Source organism: Haliotis rubra, unplaced genomic scaffold, assembly GCF_003918875.1.
Source record: "Haliotis rubra isolate DU_JTF1 unplaced genomic scaffold, ASM391887v1 Scf452, whole genome shotgun sequence".
In the NCBI taxonomy this organism is placed as follows: Eukaryota; Metazoa; Mollusca; class Gastropoda; order Lepetellida; family Haliotidae; genus Haliotis; species Haliotis rubra.
The window spans coordinates 583,085-603,781 of NW_025767138.1; the positions used below are offsets into that span (position 1 = coordinate 583,085).

A 20,697-nucleotide genomic window follows, 5' to 3' on the forward strand; every position below is an offset into this window, starting at 1 on the left:
TGTGATCCCCGAAGTTATATGTTACACACTGATGAAGGAAGGTGGATGTGATCTCTGCGGCGGTGTGTTACACATCAGATGGAGGTTATAAGGCACTGGAAGTGTGATCCCCGAACTCTGGCGGTGTGTTACACATCAGATGGAGGAAGGCGGGTGTGATCTCCGAAGTTATATGTTACACACTGATGAAGGAAGGTGGATGTGATCTCTGTGGCGGTGTGTTACACATCAGATGGAGGAATGTGGATGTGATCCCCGAAGTTATGTGTTACACACTAATGGATTAAGGTGGATGTGATCACTAAAGTGATGTGTTACGCACCAGATGAAGGAAGGTCGGTGTGATCTCTGTGGTGATGTGTTACACACTAATGTAGGAGGGTGGATGTGATCTCGAACATACCAGAGGCAGGAGGCTGGGTGATAGGGTGACCACTGACACTGAGTGTTATGCTTTTCCTTATGGCAGAGGCCTAGGGATGCAAGTCCAAAAGTGGTGAGCAGAAGACTTTCAAGTCAACATAGCAAGACGAACATTGATCAACTCCTCTGTGGTTGACAGACTGGGTCAATCATTGATATGCGACATGCCTGTCTTTTATGAAACAGCTGTGTACCTGCAACTCACTGATTCGCAGTTTTGGGGATTCGAATTTCACGTGTCCGAACTTTTGATTCCTTACTTATTACCTGTTTGTCAGCACCACTCTGGTATGCATGGGTTTCACTAAAGCAATAAACGTCTACAACAAGCGACTCTTTGATCATTCCTCCCAAATACATTGGGCCTAGAAAGCAAACACCTCTGTTCAAAGTGTTGATGTTAACATATATTAGCAAAGTCATTCACATATCTAGCCACTCACCCATTTACGTTTTATTCTATATCACCAATAACAGAGTAACAAATATGTCGTGTCAAGGCAAATGTCTCATAAATCTCAAATTATATAACATGGTTAATTCTGTTATATATTTTAAATTTGTTTTGACTCTTTCTGAGTGTCATATTACATATCTAAAGACGACATCCGCCATGTGGAATCAATTCCTAAAAGATGCATGAATAGACATAAATACGTGTTGCTAGTAATCGGATACGAGTCCTATATGTTCTCTTCCTGTTGACTTTAAGAACGCCAAGGCAATCGGTTTGCTCCATAACAACATGACCACCTAAAGCACTACAATCAGACTTAGCTTGTGTTCTGTTTGTAACGACCTTCAAAAACTAAAATATGCACAACATGCAAATTGTCCTTCACACATGTCACGTCATTAAATTCCGCTAGTACCTGTTGAACCATGTGCATGAAAATCGATATGTTGTGAGCATAAAGTTCAATTGCTCACATCTATTCATACCTCTTAATGCAGATTTTGATTACATGTTTACTCACCAATGTATATACGGGAGTGTATGTTCTCAGTGTGTCCTACCCGTGAAGGTCCGGGTTAGAATATTGACCTTCAGTAACCCATGCTTGTCGTAAGAGGCGATTAACGGGATCGCGTGGTCAAGCTCGCTGACTTGGTTGATACATGTCATCGGTTCCCAATTGCGTAGATCGATGCTCATGTTGTTGATCACTGGATTGTCTGGTCCAGACTCGATTATTTACAGACCACCGCCATATAACTGGAATATTGCTGAGTGCGGCGTTAAACAAAGAAACTCACAACACAAGTTGCCTATCTGTTTACCTGTGTGGTAGTGTGTGTCCCGTGAGAGCACAACATCTAAAGCTCTCCTGTCGTCATTTTAGACCGCACAGACATTTTGGGTAGTAAATGTTAGATCTATTTATTTAAAATAGTGTGGCGTAAAACTAAACTCACTCACTCACTCACTCTCAGTGTATCCCCTGCATACCATAAACCCTGGCTGAAAGTGTCAAAACATAATTTATGAAGTGTTAGGGTCAAGTTGCCCCAACAAAGTCACAATGTGTACATGTAGCAGGAATTACAGGAGTAACCCTTCCTCGTGTCAAGGAAAAGATTCTGTGGTGGTTTCAGACATTGCACACCTTGTCATAGTCGTTGGCACATAGGATACACGCGTACATAACAACTATCGTACATGTACAGAGGATGTGACAATGTAAAAAACACAAAATGTAGATAACAATGACCACCAAATATACCTGTCGTATGAATGTGATCTACAACAATGTTGAGAGAGACTACAGACAATTATATCGTAGGTTTCTAGCTATGACACAAATTGGCATTAATTTTGCCATGGCAGTGAGAATCTTATAGCAGTAAGTTCAGACAGAAAACGAGATGAACGTTAATGAATAGAATATGACCTTCTCGAACCCGCTGAGTCAGAAATGGACAACCTTAATGAACACATGTGCAACAGTTGTTTTGATGATGATTTTGATAAGATGTTAATAAATGACATACTATGGAAGCCGACATACAATGCATTAAACTTCGCAAAAGCAGCTGGCCCAGATAACATCAAGCTGATATTATTATTCATTGTGCGCACATATTAATGCCAAGTTTTACTGCAATCATTTAACGAAATAATGAAAATATATGTATATTTCCTCGGAATGGGCGGACGAAATCCCTATTCCACTTCATGGAGAGATTAACCGTATTGTTTAAATAGTTATAGGTGACTTTGTTTGGTGGATATGACATTGCAAATGTGTGATATAAGTCTGAATTAACTTCAAAATTCCTTGGTATGCATATTATTCCATGAATAAGGGATAACGTATAAATGTATTTGAAAATTGTGATAAAATGTTTTCAGTTGAATAAACAAATTTACTTTGATATTCATTATTGAAGAATAGAATGTACTGCATTTTCCCAATATGAATATACAGATATTTACAAACTATCAGCGGTGTAAGACAGGGCTGTTCCTTGATTCACTTTCTCTTTGCTATCTCCTGACTGAACTGATCATTCCATCATAAAGGATAAATAGTTCAGTTTAATGAAATATAATAAATTCATATATTTTGATGTATATTGTTAAATATGTGTAAATCAGTGGTATATGATATCTGTAGTGCATATGCCTTCGATAGGGGTTGAAGTACTGTAGTAAATACTGTCAACTTTAGAGTTATGTTAGTATATTTGCACATTTTGATGGTTAAAACTGCGTACAATCCCCAGTAGCACAAGGAATTTTGTAAATTCCAAGCAAATAGAAGAATTAGAAGGAGTTTCCTATTCCTGATAGTATGATTGATGGTGGTCTGTATCCTATTTGTTTTCTGTCGTAAATTTACTATATTTGTACAAGCCCTCGCACTGAAAAAATTTGATAGTCCAATTATTCTACTGCCCTTCGCTAATAGGATTTTATACAACCTACATGTTTGGTTTTAATTTTTTTCACTTTATCAAGTCACGATATTACTGAAAGAAATATAAACTTAACCCACTCACTGTTTCCTATGATCAAAACAGGATTTATATCTCTGTTACCAAATTTTCATTCTGACTTTAAATCCCTTCACTGTGAAACTTCATAAGTTCATATTTGTCTAGTTATGCTATTTGTTTAATGAGAAAGATTCAACTGCACCGGGAGTATTTAAATCGAGCAATTTCCAAAGGCAGATCTTTGACTGGGCATTGTCAAATTTCAGTCATCTGTAACTTTAATCACTGAAAGTGTGTCCTGATTCATTTCATAACACAACGCCGGGAGTTAGTGATCCTTTAACAAGAGTATAATTTCTCAAGCATGGGGACAAAAAGGTTAATTCACGAAAATGTATGCAAATGTATACTCATCCAGAAAAGAAACGCATGGGTGCTATTATATGAAATTTCAAATATTGTTTTCAAATTAGTGTTTGATTGTTATAATTTCGCCATCATTATGATGTTTTGTGTATATGGAACGAATGCACAGAGCAAAAACGGAACTTCGGAAGCTTTAACGCACGTTTTGGTTCGAAAGGGTCCACTTGTATGAAAATGTCATGGAGATAAAGTCGTTCACGATATGCACGTTCAGTTCTGAGGAATAATGAGCAGGGACGTCGCCTTTACAATGCCGACTTGCTTTTAGACAGTCACTGGAACTTTTAGCTAAATGAAAGAATATCGTTATGCCGCGACTCACTGCTGTAAATGGAAACTGGATAGTCTTAATCTGCACTTCACCTCAATGTTCACCAGAGTACCATCATTCGTTTATGGGACCGATATCAGCAAAACAATTCTACGCAAGATCGGCCTCGAAGCAGCCGGCACAGGATAGGTACTTCATTTGCGGAATCGAACCGTGAGAGCAACTGCAAGTGCAGTGCCTGGTTTGAGGAGAATGCCAGCGCAACCCATTCGAAATAGTTTACGAGAAGCTGGACTTCGATCCAGAAGACCCTATTTGGGCCCTGTACTGCGACGAGTTCACCAACGTCGACGGGTCCAGTGGTGCAATAACGTTCGATTCTCGAATCTACAAAACTGACGACATATATGGTTCAGTATTGCTATTTAGTACAGAGACGAAATCTCAAGGATTGACATGGTTCCGATCATTGACCACCAAAGGGAATTCTTCCAGCAAGCTAATACCAGGCCACACAAAGCACATGCCACTGTTAACTATCTTCAGAATGAAAACATTACAATACTCAATCACTTTCCCGACCCGATCGAACATTTGTGGGATGACCTCGGCTGACGTAAACCGGCACCCAAAGATAAACTACAACGAATGACTGAACGAACGAACGAGTGAATAGGTGAGTTTAGTTTTACGCCGCACTCAGCAATATTCCAGCTATATGGCGGCGGTCTGTATATAATCCAGTCTGGACCAGACAATCCAGTGATCAAAAGCATGAGCATCGTGGAATGTGTCAACCAAGCCAGCGAGACAGACCACCCGCTCCCGTTAGTCGCCTCTTACGACAAGCACGGGTTACTGAAAATTCATTCTAACTCGGACCTTCACGGGTCAACGAACGAACGAACGAATGGGTGTAACTGTACGGCGAACTAAGTTGCTGTATGAGGCGAGGTTGACTTCGAGTAAAATAACGCCAGGAAGTGATACATCAGTCTTTCAGGACGATGTATTGCAAACAAGTGGTGATAAACAGAACGTTAACCCATCTGTGTAAATTGCCAAATAATATCTAAAATTGTAAGTTGAGAGGATGCAAGATTGCCCTATTTTGGATACAACATCAGTACATTGTTTCCAGGAGAGGGTAACTGTCTTACACGTTTCCCGTATCGCAGAGAATGACTACATTGATGGTAGCTGGATAAAACACGCGAAAACCAATATTTGGGACCTTCTAATGAGATGTTGGGAACCAGTCCTGCTCCAATAAAATTAACTGAACACGACGATCCCACAAATAAGTTTATTTAGAAATGAGTAGGTCAAAACACATTTGCATGTCATTAGCATTTCTTACTGCTCTCTAACTGATTTCGTGATATGGCATAGGTATGCGTGATGTGGCAAATATTATTCTTTGTAAACCGTCATGTGTCAAGAACTCACATTTTTCATTGTCGATTACCGAATTAAGGCAGTAAATTAACTCAGAAATATTTATCGCAAGGAATTCAATGTGAAATGAAATGAAACTAATACAATAAACAACATTATTACTAAATTATCCAGTGAGTGAATTCAAATAAGATTTATGGTACTTCAAACTCCTTGATAGTGACTTAAAGGTCACATGCAACGTAAACCACAACTTTGCAGATTCTGATAACTTTTGGTATGGACTTACAGTAACAAATGATCAAAAGGCAAATTCAACTTATAAAATTGAAAAATAACGCGATGAAGAAATCCCGCGAAATCAGCGTTCAAACGATTCACTAAATTCACCCCAGCTGGGGTGAAAAGTGGTTTCAACAGCTGTGCTGCGCTGCGCTGCACAGAGCTCATGGCGCATGCGCTGTGAATAGGTTCGCGCAGCTTGGAAGCGACATTTCAAGACAGAAAACCTTCGCTGGTGGTGAATAATCGGAGTAGGCTATTTTTCTAATGTTTTGTTGATATTTCACAGGCGCGAGCTTTTTACATGTTATGACAGTAGATTACCGATTTAACTGTTTATATCATTTCATTTGACTATTTCACCACACGTTCTTCTAACCGAGTCACTTTCTCAGTTCAATACTTAAAAGCAACGTCATTGTTTAGCATTGTCAGAATGTCTGACTGTGATATAGATGTGCCTCTGTCACAGACGAAACTCAATGTCTGTTTTATTGACACCTATGTGTCTGCCTGCCTGTCTGCTAATGACAATATGCAATACACAACTTCGATCACTGACCACATGCAATTTGAACTCAACGCCTATCAGTGTTGACCAGCTTTCAAATTGATAAACCAGGCACACCAAATTTAAAACGAGTCAATTCATTAGGTTTAAACTTACGTGTTTAAAATTTGTAAGACCAATATCCCTCAAAAAGTATTAAGTGGGATACACGGGTAAGCAGTAATTTGGGATTTACTGCTTAATAATGTGAGTCCTTGTAATTGCAAACTATGATTGACGCAAGAGACAAACCACACATATTCTTAAGAGACTTGATCACATTTGACTTAAGGAGCTGTTCGTGAGTAAATCGGTTGAGGGTAATGTAACATCCTCGCAATAAGACATCATCGTGTGTTAACTGGCAACCTGAATAGATGATTGAGGGTTTAAATTCATGACATGTATTTATTCCTACCGTGTTTTTCGTTTGAAATCACTGTACGGATAAGCAGTACAGACAGTGGCTTGTTAGGAGGGCCGTAAACTGCTGCCTCAGCTTTTGTGGGAAAGTTAAAACATATCGAGGATCTTTGAACGACAGAAGATTTTAGGTGCCCGAAGGTAAGGCATGGAATTCGAAGGAATATTACTTTTTGTTGTGTAATACAGGTCAAAGCCACATTTGGGAATCAGGCTTGCGAAACAGAATTTCATAACGTCGGTTGCAAATACAGATAAATGTTGTTTTTGACTGATGCAGTGAACAATTATATAAAACCGCTAGGTTTACCACATAGGGTACAATGCTGCAAATTGATTACAAGTAGCGTATAAAATAAAGCGACAGTTCCAAATTAAGATGTAGAAATGAAAGGATATCTTGTCCTTCGAATGACTTTTCTGCATGTTATTCTGATGAATTACCTCGACCGTGCTGAACGCTCGCTTGATGAATATTTGACCAGCTTTTTAAGGATGAGATTCTTGTTGAGGATGAGTTTCTTCGTCTTAGCTATGGAAGTATTAGTACGCTATTGTGACATATATGCATGCAGCGTATTACAATATAACCAAAGCCTATTTTATTTGTTGTTGGTTGTTTAGTTTTGTTTTTCAGTCATGTCAAACAAGAACGTAAATTTGCCACAAAACGAACAAGAAGATGAAACAGAAGCTTACGTTCAGCGTTTGTTGTCAAGGGAAGAAGAAACAGAAACCCATACTCAACATTTGCTTTCAAGGAAAGGACCAGCCTCAGAGCCAGATTCGAGACTTGGATGGGTTATTGTTTTCGCATCCTTCTGCAACCACGTCATGTTCTCTGGTATAAATCTATCATTTGGTGTAATGTACGTATTTCTGTTGGAATACTTCAACGCGAAACGCGGAGAGACAGCTTGGATTGGCTCAATTCCAACGGGTCTTCTCAGTTTTATAGGTGAGTGTTTTACGATGTGATTGGACTTTAATCTACATACACCTGGCAATTCTTGTCCAGATGCGTAGCCATTACACAGCGTTTGTTGTGCTGTGTAATAAGACATTTAAGGGCCCGTTACTCAGAGCATTAGTTGGGATAAGGTGATAGTAATCAACCACTTAGACTTAGGACTCTATACTAAACACTATAACTTTGAAAACGGGGCCTTGGGAAAAGTTTTCAGAAAACTTCAAATACCCTCTCTCGAATGTAGTTTGCTGTCTACCCAACTTATTTGGAGATCTGATTCGTAAGCTTTAAGCCTTACTAGAGCAACATGTTGTAACTGTTGTACCAATTGTTTCAGATAGTTTGGTCAGCGTCTTCTGTTATATATTTGCAATGGGCACTTTTTCTCAGCTCCAGTGGCAGGGATCCTTACGGACAAATATGGTTGTCGTCCTGTGACTATTAGTGGTGCTGTCATCGCTTCTTCAGGATTTGTAATCAGCTCGTTTGCAACCAATATTGACTACCTCTATATCAGTTACGGTGTTGTAGTAGGTGAGTTTCTAAAGTATTATAACAGTCAGTTAGTATTACGACAGTCTCACAAATGTCAAACAGATAAGCCTTTTCGCGAAGATTGTAATAAAACGTCGTGTTGTAAACAATACAGATGTTGTAAATCCATGCCATACGTTGTTATGTTAACTTCCAACTTCTAAATGCCTACCAAACATCTGATTGTTATGGGTCTCTATTAGAATTGATGCATAAATATACATATGGTTCAGGAATTGGCCTGGGTCTGATGTTCTTACCGTCCAAGGTGATAGTGAACCAGTACATGGAGAAACGGCGATCTCTGGCTAATGGGATATGTTCATCGGGAGGAGGCGCAGGAATGATGGCTTTCTCCACAATGTTCCAAATGCTCCACACAGCCTACGGTTTAAGGGGCATGTTCCTGATCTCTGGGGCGGTTGTACTCAATGCTGCAGTTTGTGGATCTTTATATCGTCCACGGAATCAAGGACAGAGGGAAACATCTCCTGTATTACAGGGTAAAGGGAGTATATCTTTTGCACATGTTATACTAAATAGCACGCTCACATTTTAGACCATCTTTTCACATGATAACCGCTGTATTCACTTGTCCAAAAAGTGTCCAAGAGAGAACATATCTCCCCAGTTTTACGAGCCTTACATTGGTTGCCCATAAGAGCCAGAGTGGAGTCAAGCCCATCAGTGCTATCATGAAACTGCTCCTGACTACCTCAATGAGTTGGTGACCAAACATGTTCCACTAAGAGCCTTACGATCAGCTGATCAACATTTATTGGTCATCCCAAAACGGAAACTAAAAGCCTTTGGTTTCCGCTCTTTTAGTTATGGAGCCCCAACACTATGGAACCAGCTGCCACTCGAACTCAAAATAACAACATCGCTTGATTCCTTCAAATGTGCCTTGAAACAATACTTTTCAGAAAATACTACAATGATTAACAAACATATCCTCAAAAGTTTCAACCATTTTATGTACACATGTTTTATGCCTCCAATCACCTTTATATGTAGCGCTTTGAGCATACACTTTTGTATGGAATCCAAAATACACATATTATTATTTACTTGTACACTTACGTGTATCAAATGGGTGAGTGAGTGAGTTAAAATGTATCGTCACATCGGCAATATTTCAGCCATAACGGGACGAGAGAACCTTATACGTCAATAAGAAATGTATGAAATATATTTAAACGATATAAAATCCAGATTGGGGGCATATATAATAGTAAATTACGGTTTATTGACAACACAATATAAAAAATGGGCTATAGATTGCCATCAACTGAAGGTAGATCACCTTACTGGGGACCACGGAGACTTACAGTGCCTTTGCTACCTGCATGGACTACGTCTATTAAAACTTTGATTATCGTATAAATATTACGAGGGGATACCACAAAGTTGTCAGCATATTATGTGTACCTGTGACTTATATCCTTTATAACTTTTATCTGTTTCAAATATCTCGCACTCAGGTATGATTCGGTTCAGTGACTTTCTGATAACTGATTGTGATTCTTAATATTGAGAAATATATTCATAAGGAGGCCGGCTAAACACGTGGCAAAATTAAAATGATTAAGTTAAATGATTTAATTCTATCAGGGAATCCGCTGTTCAAGTTTCTCTGTTCACGGGGGGGTTTGGGTAGCTTAGTGGGTAAACTTGACAACTCGGTAGGATAAGGGTTCAATTTCCCAAATGGGTGAAGCCCATTTCTGGTGTCCCCTGTAGTGATATTGCGCAATATTACTAGAAGCGGCGGAAAATCTCACTCACCCACTCAGGGATCACTGTTCACTTGATTGCCCATCCGGTGTTGTGACATCAGATTAACTGGAGTTTGGGAATAGCTTACAGAAAACGTTATGTTTACGTACAACATATTGAAATAAAACATTTGATGATGGTGGTGAAAGAAACACAGCTACGATTATCAGACCATCGACTCATATTTTTGATAATATCTGATACCAGTAACCTTGTCTTTCAGGTTCTTCCGAACTGCAGAGTAAAAACAAAGCCTGCTGCAAGATTGGTATGATCCATGGGTATATACACTTGCTCCACAACCTCCAGTATTGTCTTTTCATATTTGCCAATGCCCTCTCGGTAATAGGTATTTTTGTTCCTTTCGCACACCTTCCAAGGCGAGCACGAGACTTGCAGCTCCCAGAACACCAGGTGGCGTGGTTGTTGCCTCTCATTGGTTGTACCAGTGTGGCAGGAAGACTGATCTTCGGCTGGATTGGTGACTTTAGTTGTGTCAATGTCAGACTTTTATGGGCGTGGTCCTGCATACTCTGTGGGGTCTCTGTGATTGTGAGTCTTTCCTTGACATCATTTCCATTATTAATAGGATTCGCTGTGGTATTTGGTCCTTTGTCTGGTAAGTTGTGAACACGTATATTAACATTTCGTAGTCATAGATTATCATTTACCTTTGTATGTCATATTATATCTCGTCGCAATCGGTATGTACCACAGTCTTGCACAATATATACTGGCCACATAAAGAAACTGTGCACACAGAAAATATAAAGATAGGCAGACAGCGTCTTAATGCATAAATAAAGGTGTGAATATAGCAAGTATTGGAGACAATCAAACGCTCATGCAGGTGCCAGGCGACGTGACGTCATTGATGGTGGCCTGTGTACTTGCAATGTGTTACTGCACGTGCGGCCTGTGCAGCTGCACACAACATGTGAAACTCAGAAATTGATGTCACTGTCGAAAGCTTGGATCTTTGGTAATTCAAACGTTCACAAATTCAAATGAAAAGTCACATGCACATCATGCCAAGATTAACATGTGCTCAACGTCATGAAGCCATTGGAATGGTTCGAGCAGGCATGAGCCAACAACAGGTGGCAGCACATTTCCAATGCCATCGTAACACGATATCTGCATTGGTCAGGCGTTAGGGAAACAGTAATGACGTCGCCGACCACCCACGTTCTGGGCGTCCCCGAGTAACGACGCCAAGACAGGACAGGACAGATGGATTCGGGTGACTCATATCAGACACAGGTTCCAGACGGCAGTGACCACGTCCCAAACCATTCCCCAGGCCTTCTTTGGAAAATTTGGTAGCCTCTATGCCTCGTCGATGCACTGCTGTGCTTCACGCGCATGATGGTCATACCCGTTATTGACTTTGTGACTTCGACGTGTCCCCGACTCAATTTTGAACTTCTGACGTCATCGTTACGGATATTGTTCATGTTCTGTTGACATGTTGTTGAGGCCCGATACTTCAGCTTATAAAGTGTCTACATCATGTCGTCTTTTCTGTGTTGTATTCCAATTCTGAAGAAAGTTTCTGTGTGCACAGTTTCTTTATGTGGCTAGTATATGTCACTGACCTTATCAGCCTTACTATTGGACATGTAAATTATATAACGGAATGCGATGAAGCCAGAATTGAGATTCCTTCCTTCTTCTCTCTCTCTCATGTCACCAGGAGCAACTATCATCATTTATCCCTGTTTAGAATCTGTGTCTTGATATTTCACTTCATCACTTTTCTGCAATGTGAAGTGCTTGGTAAACCTGGAATTCTGTATGTCAGCCGAGCTAATAATTTTCGTTTTTTGGCAGGCATTTTTGCGGGTTTGAAGACAGTGGCTCTGCTGAATGTTGTGGGCCTTGAGCACCTTGGCAAAGGTCTTGGTCTGCTGATGTTTGCAGAAGGATTTGCTGGATTTGTTGGTTCCCCACTTGCAGGTAGGTGTGCTATATTCATTGAGAAGATGCGTTCAGCACATAACAAACAGTTTGCACTTGTAACACGTATAATTGCGTTGATGAGATTAACGATAATATTTTATATGGTGTTTCATGACACATGTGACAGTACTCTACGATTTAAAAGAGAACATCTGGTTAGTTGATGACACTACTTATCCTTCAGCCTGTTGAAATATTTACATGTGTCTTTTTTTCACTAAATTACGTTCAAATCAGTCCAATCCAGCATACAAGTGTGTTTTCAACCCTCTCTATGAAAACCTGTTTCCTAAACTGCCAAGCCTGGTTCCACCACTTGGAATCAGAATTCAACCACACATATCTGCAGCAAAAATTGATCTCAATGTCATAGCACCTTACCGACTCCTGTCTTCACCACCCTGGCAGATGGTAAAACCACAGGTCGATCTTACCCTCACTAAACGCAAAAAGTCTGAAACAAATCCTTTGGTGTTCCAGGAGGAATACAACCAGCTCTGAGTGCACACATGACATCAAATGTGCCAACTGCAACGGAGATCACATGGCGTCTTCTAAATCCTGTCCATCTTTTGAAATTTGAAGCCCAAATCCTACAAATTAAACATACAAATAACATCACCTACCAAGAAGCAAAAAAACTAGTTCCATCTTCTGCTCAAACTTATGTAAAAACATATTCCGCAGCAATTGCATCCTCCACTCCAGTTTGCAAGACAGTCTCTGTTTCGTGTCAGACCTACATCTCCTGGGTCAAGGACGACCAGACTGTACTGCAGCAGTCCACTGAAATATCTCCGAAAGGTAGTCTGAAATCAACAACTTCACAAACGAACAATCCTACCAGTGATGTACCATCTGACTCAATCGAAAGTACACCTGTGGGTGATGCAAATGTAACTAGAAAAGAGAAAAAGACATTGCAAAAAAAAAAAAAGGCTCTCACTTACGTGAAGACGCCCACTCCTGTTGTTACACCTGTTGAGGTTCATAACTCATATGAGCCTCTGGAGGTGGACGTCACTCCTTTACAAACAATCAATAGGATCCAAGGATGAGGGCCACGTTGCCAGTGCTACAGTCAATGGATCTAAGACTGTCTCCTCTAGGATTCCCGACAACAGTTCCATTTTCACTGCCGAGGCCAAAGCTATCTTTTCAGCTTTGACCTACATTAAACAGCAGAATCATTCCAAACACTTCATCGTTTTTACAGATTCATAATGTTGCCTTCAAGCACTTCAAAATGTTACTTCAAGTCACCCAATCATTCTGGACATTTTAGAACTTTACAACGACCTCTCTACTGGCCAATGTGACATCGTCCTCTGCTGGTTGCCGGGTCATGTCGGCATAGCAGGTAACACAAAAGCCGAGGCTGCAGCTAAAGCAGCTCTTGACAAGCCCTTATCTCCACTGCTGATCCCGTACAGTGATTTCAAACCCACTATCAAAAGCTATACTCGGGACCTCATGCAAAACAGGTGGGACACTCAAGTAGGGAGAAATAAACTTTATGAATTGAAGCCAACAATTGTTTATACCTACTTGGGTTGTCAGTCAAGACGTGATGAGGTAATTTTACGACGATGTCGTATTGGCCACAGTCGGTTTACTCATGACTATCTGCTGAAAACGGATGGGGATGGACCTCCCATGTGTGTCTCTTGCGATGAGGTTTTCATCATCAAGCATATTCTGCTTGACTGTGTGGACTTATCGTCTGCAAGGGACTCACATTATGATGCAACAAATGTGAAAGATCTGTTCTCCCGCGTGAGCGCTCATCTGATAGTGAACTACCTGAGGGAAGTTGATCTGTATCATAAATTGTAAATGTGTAATGTGACTAACAAATTGCCTGCTTTTAAATTTAGTGCTATCACCATTTTCTTTTTTAAATGAGAATGTAATGAATATACGTTTTTGAAATAAAACTCATTTTGACTCTGTACTTACAATGTTTATTAATGCAGACTTGTTCTCGTCATTATATGGCTGGAATAATGCCGATGTGACGTAAAGCCCAACTCAACTCAACTCAACTCAACTTTTTTGACATTCGAAAAAAGGAAAGTTCATGGAGATGATCTAATGGGTGAACACTGAAGAACGGAATGTAAGATATTAGATAAACATATAAATCATGTTAATATTTTCCCATATCATCTTCCAGGGTGGCTGTACGACATTACGGGGACATATGCATCGTCCTTCTACACATCTGGGACTTTGTTTATATGCAGTGGTTTCATGGTTTTATCTCAAATGAAACTTCAAAATGTCTGTAAAAAGAGACGGCCGGAGAGAGCTGATGCCGAATTTACAATGGTCAGTGTTGTTGACCCTGTGAAGCATGATGCCAGCAAGCCCGGAACGTCATCGAAAGGAGATGCAGTGATGACAGCGAGCCTTGAACGTCATCGAAAGGAGATTCAGGATGTGTGAGGACACTGAATGTCTACGTGATCAATTGCTGCGTCCTTCTTTCAAAGGATTAACCGCCAATACATTGATTGATTGCTCATTATTGGCTAACTAAATCACTGTTTCTTAACGAACGGCGTACATTATGCAATTAGTTGCCAGGTGTGCTATCATGGGTGACTAATGAGACTATACACCAATGTGAAATACCTGAAACAATATATCACTTTTTCGTATATTAGACTGTTAAAAGACACATCACTTGGAACAGCTGCAGATGAATGGCATATCACTCGTTTTTGTGGATATTGATGGATACATTCCTCGAACAAGGTAATAGCCTGACATTGTTCCTATAACTTTAATCTGTTTTAATTTTAATATTTGCATTTTGTTTTAGTCATTTGTCGTAGCATTCAACAGAATCATTGTTTTCGCCGTGAAGTGTAATGAGACAGACAACATACACTAGGGCGTGTGTGCGAATTATGATTCACATTGGTAAACTATAAAATGTCTAGATATTACAGTCCTGTTATAAATTCACTATAAGTATCAGCAGATCGTCTGCTTTTTATTTAGTTTCAAAATGCATACAAGTATGATAATAAACTAATTAGGATTATAAGACCAAATATAAAGACGTACATTGACTAGTATCTACATACTGGTGAGTGGATGTTAGCCACGTGAATGTAGCAAGAAATCTATCGCGCAGTATTGTCACTTCGACCCCCACCTCACTTCCGTGGAGGAAATTGTTATGTTACAAGTTGTGTCATGCAAAATCCTTTTGGTCATGATTCAAATACATATTTAAATACGAGTAGAAAGTAGTTTGATTTTCTAATTTGATGAAAACAAACCATAATCTCATTAATTCTAACAGACTTTAAATATCCTGTGACTTTACGATTTTCAAAAATGGGGGCGCCCTGACGCGAACATCCGCCAGTCTGAGGATACCAGTTGTAAAATACGTATTTGATTGATGGCCCATACGATTTTGCATGACGTAGCTTATTACATAACAATTTCTCTTGTGGAAGCGAGAGTACTACTTACAATATATTTGTTACTTCGACCACAACCTCGCTTCGGAAGAAGAAATCGTTATGTTACAAGTTGTGTCATGGAAAATCTTTATGGTCATCAATCATATACATATTTTACTACAACTAGTACGTAGTTTTAATTCTTTAACTTCTGTGAAGCGATCTGAACACAAGTAAGATATCGTTTCAGGCTTCCACAACGCTCGCTTCGCACTCACAAACATAACCCATTTAGCACGAACTGCGGGTCCTGTGGAAATCTGTGGATGGTGACACCATCGCCCGACACCTAGGAGCAATTGACGACAACGCAACGATTCGGCATGGCTTCGTTGATTCGAGAAATCATCAAAATGACGAGCTTGCTACACACTTTATATACAACTAACTGAAAATCCTTCCGCACACGACGTCACTGCAGTGCTCCGGCGACAGAGTTACGTAACCTGTCTGTGGTTTCGTTGGCGGGCAAGAGAGATGCAGGCGACTTTTTGGCAACTTTTAATCGCTCGGTATTAATTAACCACAAGTTTAATAAGAATGAATTTGGTGTTCCGCATAAGACTAACCACAAATCTTTCATAAGTAATGGTTAAAAGAGTACAAAAATCCAAAGTTTATTTGTTCTTTAAGTACTGATGAACTGATCATTGACATATCATGTAGTCGACTTTCATTGAACAACATTCATCTAGCTACACTCTGCTTTGTCAACACATCACATGTGCTTATAGGTTTCTCCAAGGTCAACGCATACCCACATATGTCTGACTATAACTGGTTAAAGTTTTGTTAAATTTCTCTAGCTCTAATTACCCATCCACTCATTTCTTTCATTACTATGAGTTACCACTCCGAGAGATAGTTTCTTGGCAAATTTCTCGTAAATATCCATGCATATAACAAGTTGTTTTCCCTTGGCACTTTTGAAATACCATCGTCTTTCACAATAAATATTAACGGAAACAAATAACTGTGCATAACATATATTTGCATGAGATAAAAGTTATTTCAAAACTATACAGTGAACTTTCTCACTTTTTGCATGGTTTTTGACACCTGAAGTTCACACACCTGATATTGAAAATAAATTGAAGAACGTTTTGATTATTCTCTAGCCTCTGAATGTTGTAGAAATCATGTAAATTTCAACTGTCCGTACGTCATGCCTTGGCTTACAGAAAAGCAGCGCATCCGCGCCGCGGGTATGCTAGAGACTGGAATGGCCCAGAATGAAGCGGCTAGACATTTTGGTGTCCATCGAAACACGATGTCATCATGGAGACGTTTTCAACATAATGGGAACACTAGACATTGGCCGTCCACACGTGACCTCACGTCAGCAAGACAACCACATACCCTGTCATTGTCATACCCTGACCAGGCATTATTCATTTCGGGAACAACATAATTTAAAAAATTCAATTCTCCGTTGACTTGCTGATTCTTGAAAAATATTTAACTCTGATTCGTCGTAATTCTTCTTAAACATGAGCCAGATTTTGAAGAGGTTGCCAATGTATAATGAAACTGCAAAGATGAAGTTTTGAAACTGCAATGTTTTAAAATGGCAGCCGCCTTAGATTACCATACAAATATTCATATGTAGATGCCTTGACAGATTATCTTGCATTCGGAATTTAGAAAAACATTCATTTTTTAGATACAGATTATTTGATTATACTTTTCTAAATGCCTAATTCATTCATACCATTGTCGGATTGAGTGGCATCGCATCGATGTATAAGATATATTGTTGTGAGTATCACAAAAAACAGTGCCAATATGAAATGTGCTTGAAACATGTTTCACTTCGGACGTTTTGGCCATATCAAGCTGCAATACCGTGGAATAACTGAGATACTATAACGTTGAAAACACATTCCAAAAATCCGGGGTCAAAATCCTGCATGGGATACCCTGGATGCATCCACGGCTTGGCCCGATAATGTTATTACCTCCCTTGGCTGACTTTTTATCCAATCAGGTGTTTACGCTGGGAAGTTGAGCGAACCAATCACAACTCACGTTCGCTTCTTAAATTATCTAACCGTTTAAAGTTGGCAACAAAATTAATGCAGAGGTACTCTGAAAGAGGGAGAAGGAGTTTTTGTCTGTATTATTTCCCCAAAAATCTGAGTGGCACTGCGAACAAACCTTCGCGACTGCAACTGCTATCATTGTTGACACTGACAACCTCGGATGTAATGGCGGCTTAGATGATTGGCTACTGTGAGAATGCGGAGCCAGCAAAGGGAGGTCAAAAACTTATTGGGCCAAGCAGTGGATGCATCCAGGGTATAGTGGAGATTGATCGTAATGTATACCCTGGAGATTATCGAGGATTAAGCTCACTGACCAGACCATGTTTCTCTGATGCCCTGTGCCATGGCTGTCAAAACCTTTATTTACAAATCTTACTATATCTTTAATATGTTTGCTATCAAATCTCTCTTCAAACATGTCAAATCTTACGGTTAGCTTGGGTCACTTGAATTAGGGCCCTCATGTCTTCAGTCTTAAACCTTTGGAATAATGTTTTGGGTACCTTTCTGTGATAGGTCATGAGAAGGCCCTGATCTTTGTTATGGGCATGATGGAAGTTTGATGATACTTTTCATGATTAGTATTTCAGTATCACAGTTTGTGACTTCAGTCACTATTCCAAACCCTTAGTCTGTTACATGCAGTGTAATGGGTATGCAAGATATCGATGACCTCCTGATCAGATATGAAGGGGAGTAACTCTACTGGCTAGCGAACAGTTACCGCTGTGTAACAGTTATCGCCAAGACATCAGTATCACACGTGCACAGTTCCGGTCAATTACAATTCCAGTATTTTTCCCACGGTATTTGACAACAATAAAGGACAGCAAAAGAAAACTTAAAGATAAAGTTATGAACCCTGTAAAAAAAAATTTTTCACCTAGTTAGGGGGATGTCACACGATCTATATAATAGCAAGTTCAAGTTCACAAGTTTTGTTTCATTCTCTATCAATCTACTGTAAAAGAAACACTCAAATAGTTACACAATCAATTATTCGAGGTTACTGTATGATATAGACATTATTTCACAAATGGCTTGAGAAATTCTGAAATAGCGATAACTGTTACAGTTAGTTGTGAGAAAACTAAGTATATTTATTCTGTTTCATTAATTTAACAAACAGCAGAGATTGGAAATACCGCTAAAATATGGCTATACCTGTTCGGCAGCCAGTATGTCCAGTGTATTGATTCCCTCCCTTCTGCATACGAGATAAATCTACACTCAGGGAACTGGAATAAGTGCACTCAAAGTTTATATATGCACTCAAAGTTTGTATCCACCTAACTTATATTTCCGAATGTATCTGAAATAACACAGACAAAAGTAGTCAATATTTTATCGTCAGCTGTCCTTGAAGAAGGGCTGGTGAATGGGTATCAAACCTAAGGATTATAAACGGGTGTTTGATTTTATGAAACGATATCAAGGATACTTACATATCATGTTTTCTTCAAAATCTTTTGCCATCTCCACCACATACTGCCCTGACACTGACCAACATGTAACAACGACGACTCCAACCACAAAGAGACTTCTGAGGAACGACATTGTCAACAATGCACGACGACGATCCGGTGAAACGAAAGCTGAGGACACCCCTGTCAATGCTCATTCAACCGTGCACTTTGTGGAAAACGAATTTGAAGCCACTGTCGTGACTTAGTCTCAGTGCCTGTCGTGTAAACAAGTATGCCTCCAACACACGATCCAGATCTGTCACCCTTAAATGAGGCCACTCAGGTGACTGAATTGCTTCAATGACAGTTTATGTCACATGATGCTCGGATTACTTACTCTGCATCGCGACGACACCGATCGCTAACACAACTCGTGACAGTAAGCGTTTCTTACGAGGATGATTTAGAGTGACCTCCCCTTTTGAGAGAATTTCTGCGATTGCTCCTACTCTGAAACCGTGTTCTTAAGAACGGGTTTATGTATTAGATGTGTTTATCAGGCGTGGCGTTTTTATGTCGTATTTAGCAATAGCGCTACAATACAATAATGGACCACCAAAAGGTAATATGACCTGAAAAAAACAGAGGTTAAAAATAACTTAATAATAATTATAATGTGTCCCCCTATATAGCGCCAAACTCCACACTAGGTATGCCCATAACGCTAACAATGAATAGCACAGTACATTATTAGTTTATTACCCCGGAAAACCTAAACTGCCTGTTAGGCTCTAGAAGTCACATGACTTATCCCACCGGGTACCCATTTTCTGCTGGGTGAACAGAGGCAATTTTGAACAAACTCACTTGCCTAAGGTGAGACCACATGCATGGCATGTGCTTCGTTGTGGGGCAGGACAGAAGTCCTAGAATCTCTCAGTAGTCAAGCTGCCAAACACGGTCACCCTTCCAAGGACTCTCCGCACCCAACGTTGCTTAACTTCACCTGAATTGTGACCTGAGGTATATGCAGAGGACCACACACCATCACTTATAATGAAAGTATAAGACGCATATACAAAGACATAGATATAATACTCTCCGTTAAGCTGTATAGAAAGGTATAAAAGATAAGCTCTTGAGAGAATGATACTTTGGACGTGGCTATCCATTGTTACCAACCGATCCACACGTGACATTAGTGACGTCACATAACTGATATCCCTGCTTGTCTGTTGTTTGATGCCGCATTCTACAACATTCGAGGCATTGATTTTTGTGGTATTTTGGCAATACTGTTTCAAATGTCTCTCCTGTTGGAAGAAATGTTGGAAGCACGTATAAAACTGTATATTTACCAGTAAGATTCTGAAGGTTTCCGTGTCATTCTGGATTATAAAAAAGGGTTTTAGTGTTTAGCCTAAACTCATAAACAGTGCTCGCAAAATAGTTACTGTGAAACTTTGTATGCACATTTAGTTCTGCCTTCTTTTTATTTTTGTTTTATGCGTTTCCAAAGCAACGGATCGGACTGTTAACAATGACATTGTTAACGTTTAGCTTTTGCAGGCAAATTTTGATTTGTCAATCGAAGATAACTCATACATGGCTAATAACATATGTTTTAAACTTCGTGTGTACACCTGGCAACCTTTGACCACGTGCATTTTCATAGTCGAGAATATATCGTTTTCAGTATTTGTGCTTCAAACTCCGAAGGTGTCAACTGTGGAGAAAAATATATATGCGGTTACCCCTCAGACAACGTACTCTCACGCAGTGGTATGTGTGAGCGAGCCTGCCATA

At 39.7% G+C, this 20,697-nt stretch overlaps 1 protein-coding gene across 1 annotated transcript; it reads left to right on the top strand.

Annotated features, from left to right (window-relative positions):
- The first annotated feature begins 8,425 nt into the window (after positions 1-8,425).
- Positions 8,426-14,406, top strand: LOC124289938 (monocarboxylate transporter 14-like). Its single transcript, XM_046726608.1, has 4 exons — positions 8,426-8,720; positions 10,220-10,264; positions 11,830-11,955; positions 14,135-14,406. The coding sequence occupies exons 1-4, from the start codon at positions 8,426-8,428 to the stop codon at positions 14,404-14,406; spliced, it is 738 nt and encodes a 245-aa protein (XP_046582564.1).
- Positions 14,407-20,697: the final 6,291 nt, after the last annotated feature.

What these genes read in the sequence shown, in the direction of transcription:
- LOC124289938 (XM_046726608.1), top strand. Translation starts at nt 8,426, where the DNA reads ATGCATAAATATACATATGGTTCAGGAATTGGCCTGGGTCTGATGTTC. An exon ending in AACATCTCCTGTATTACAGG is followed by an intron (nt 8,721 to 10,219) that starts GTAAAGGGAGTA and finishes CTTGTCTTTCAG; the next exon opens with GTTCTTCCGAACTGCAGAGT. An exon ending in CAAAGCCTGCTGCAAGATTG is followed by an intron (nt 10,265 to 11,829) that starts GTATGATCCATG and finishes GTTTTTTGGCAG; the next exon opens with GCATTTTTGCGGGTTTGAAG.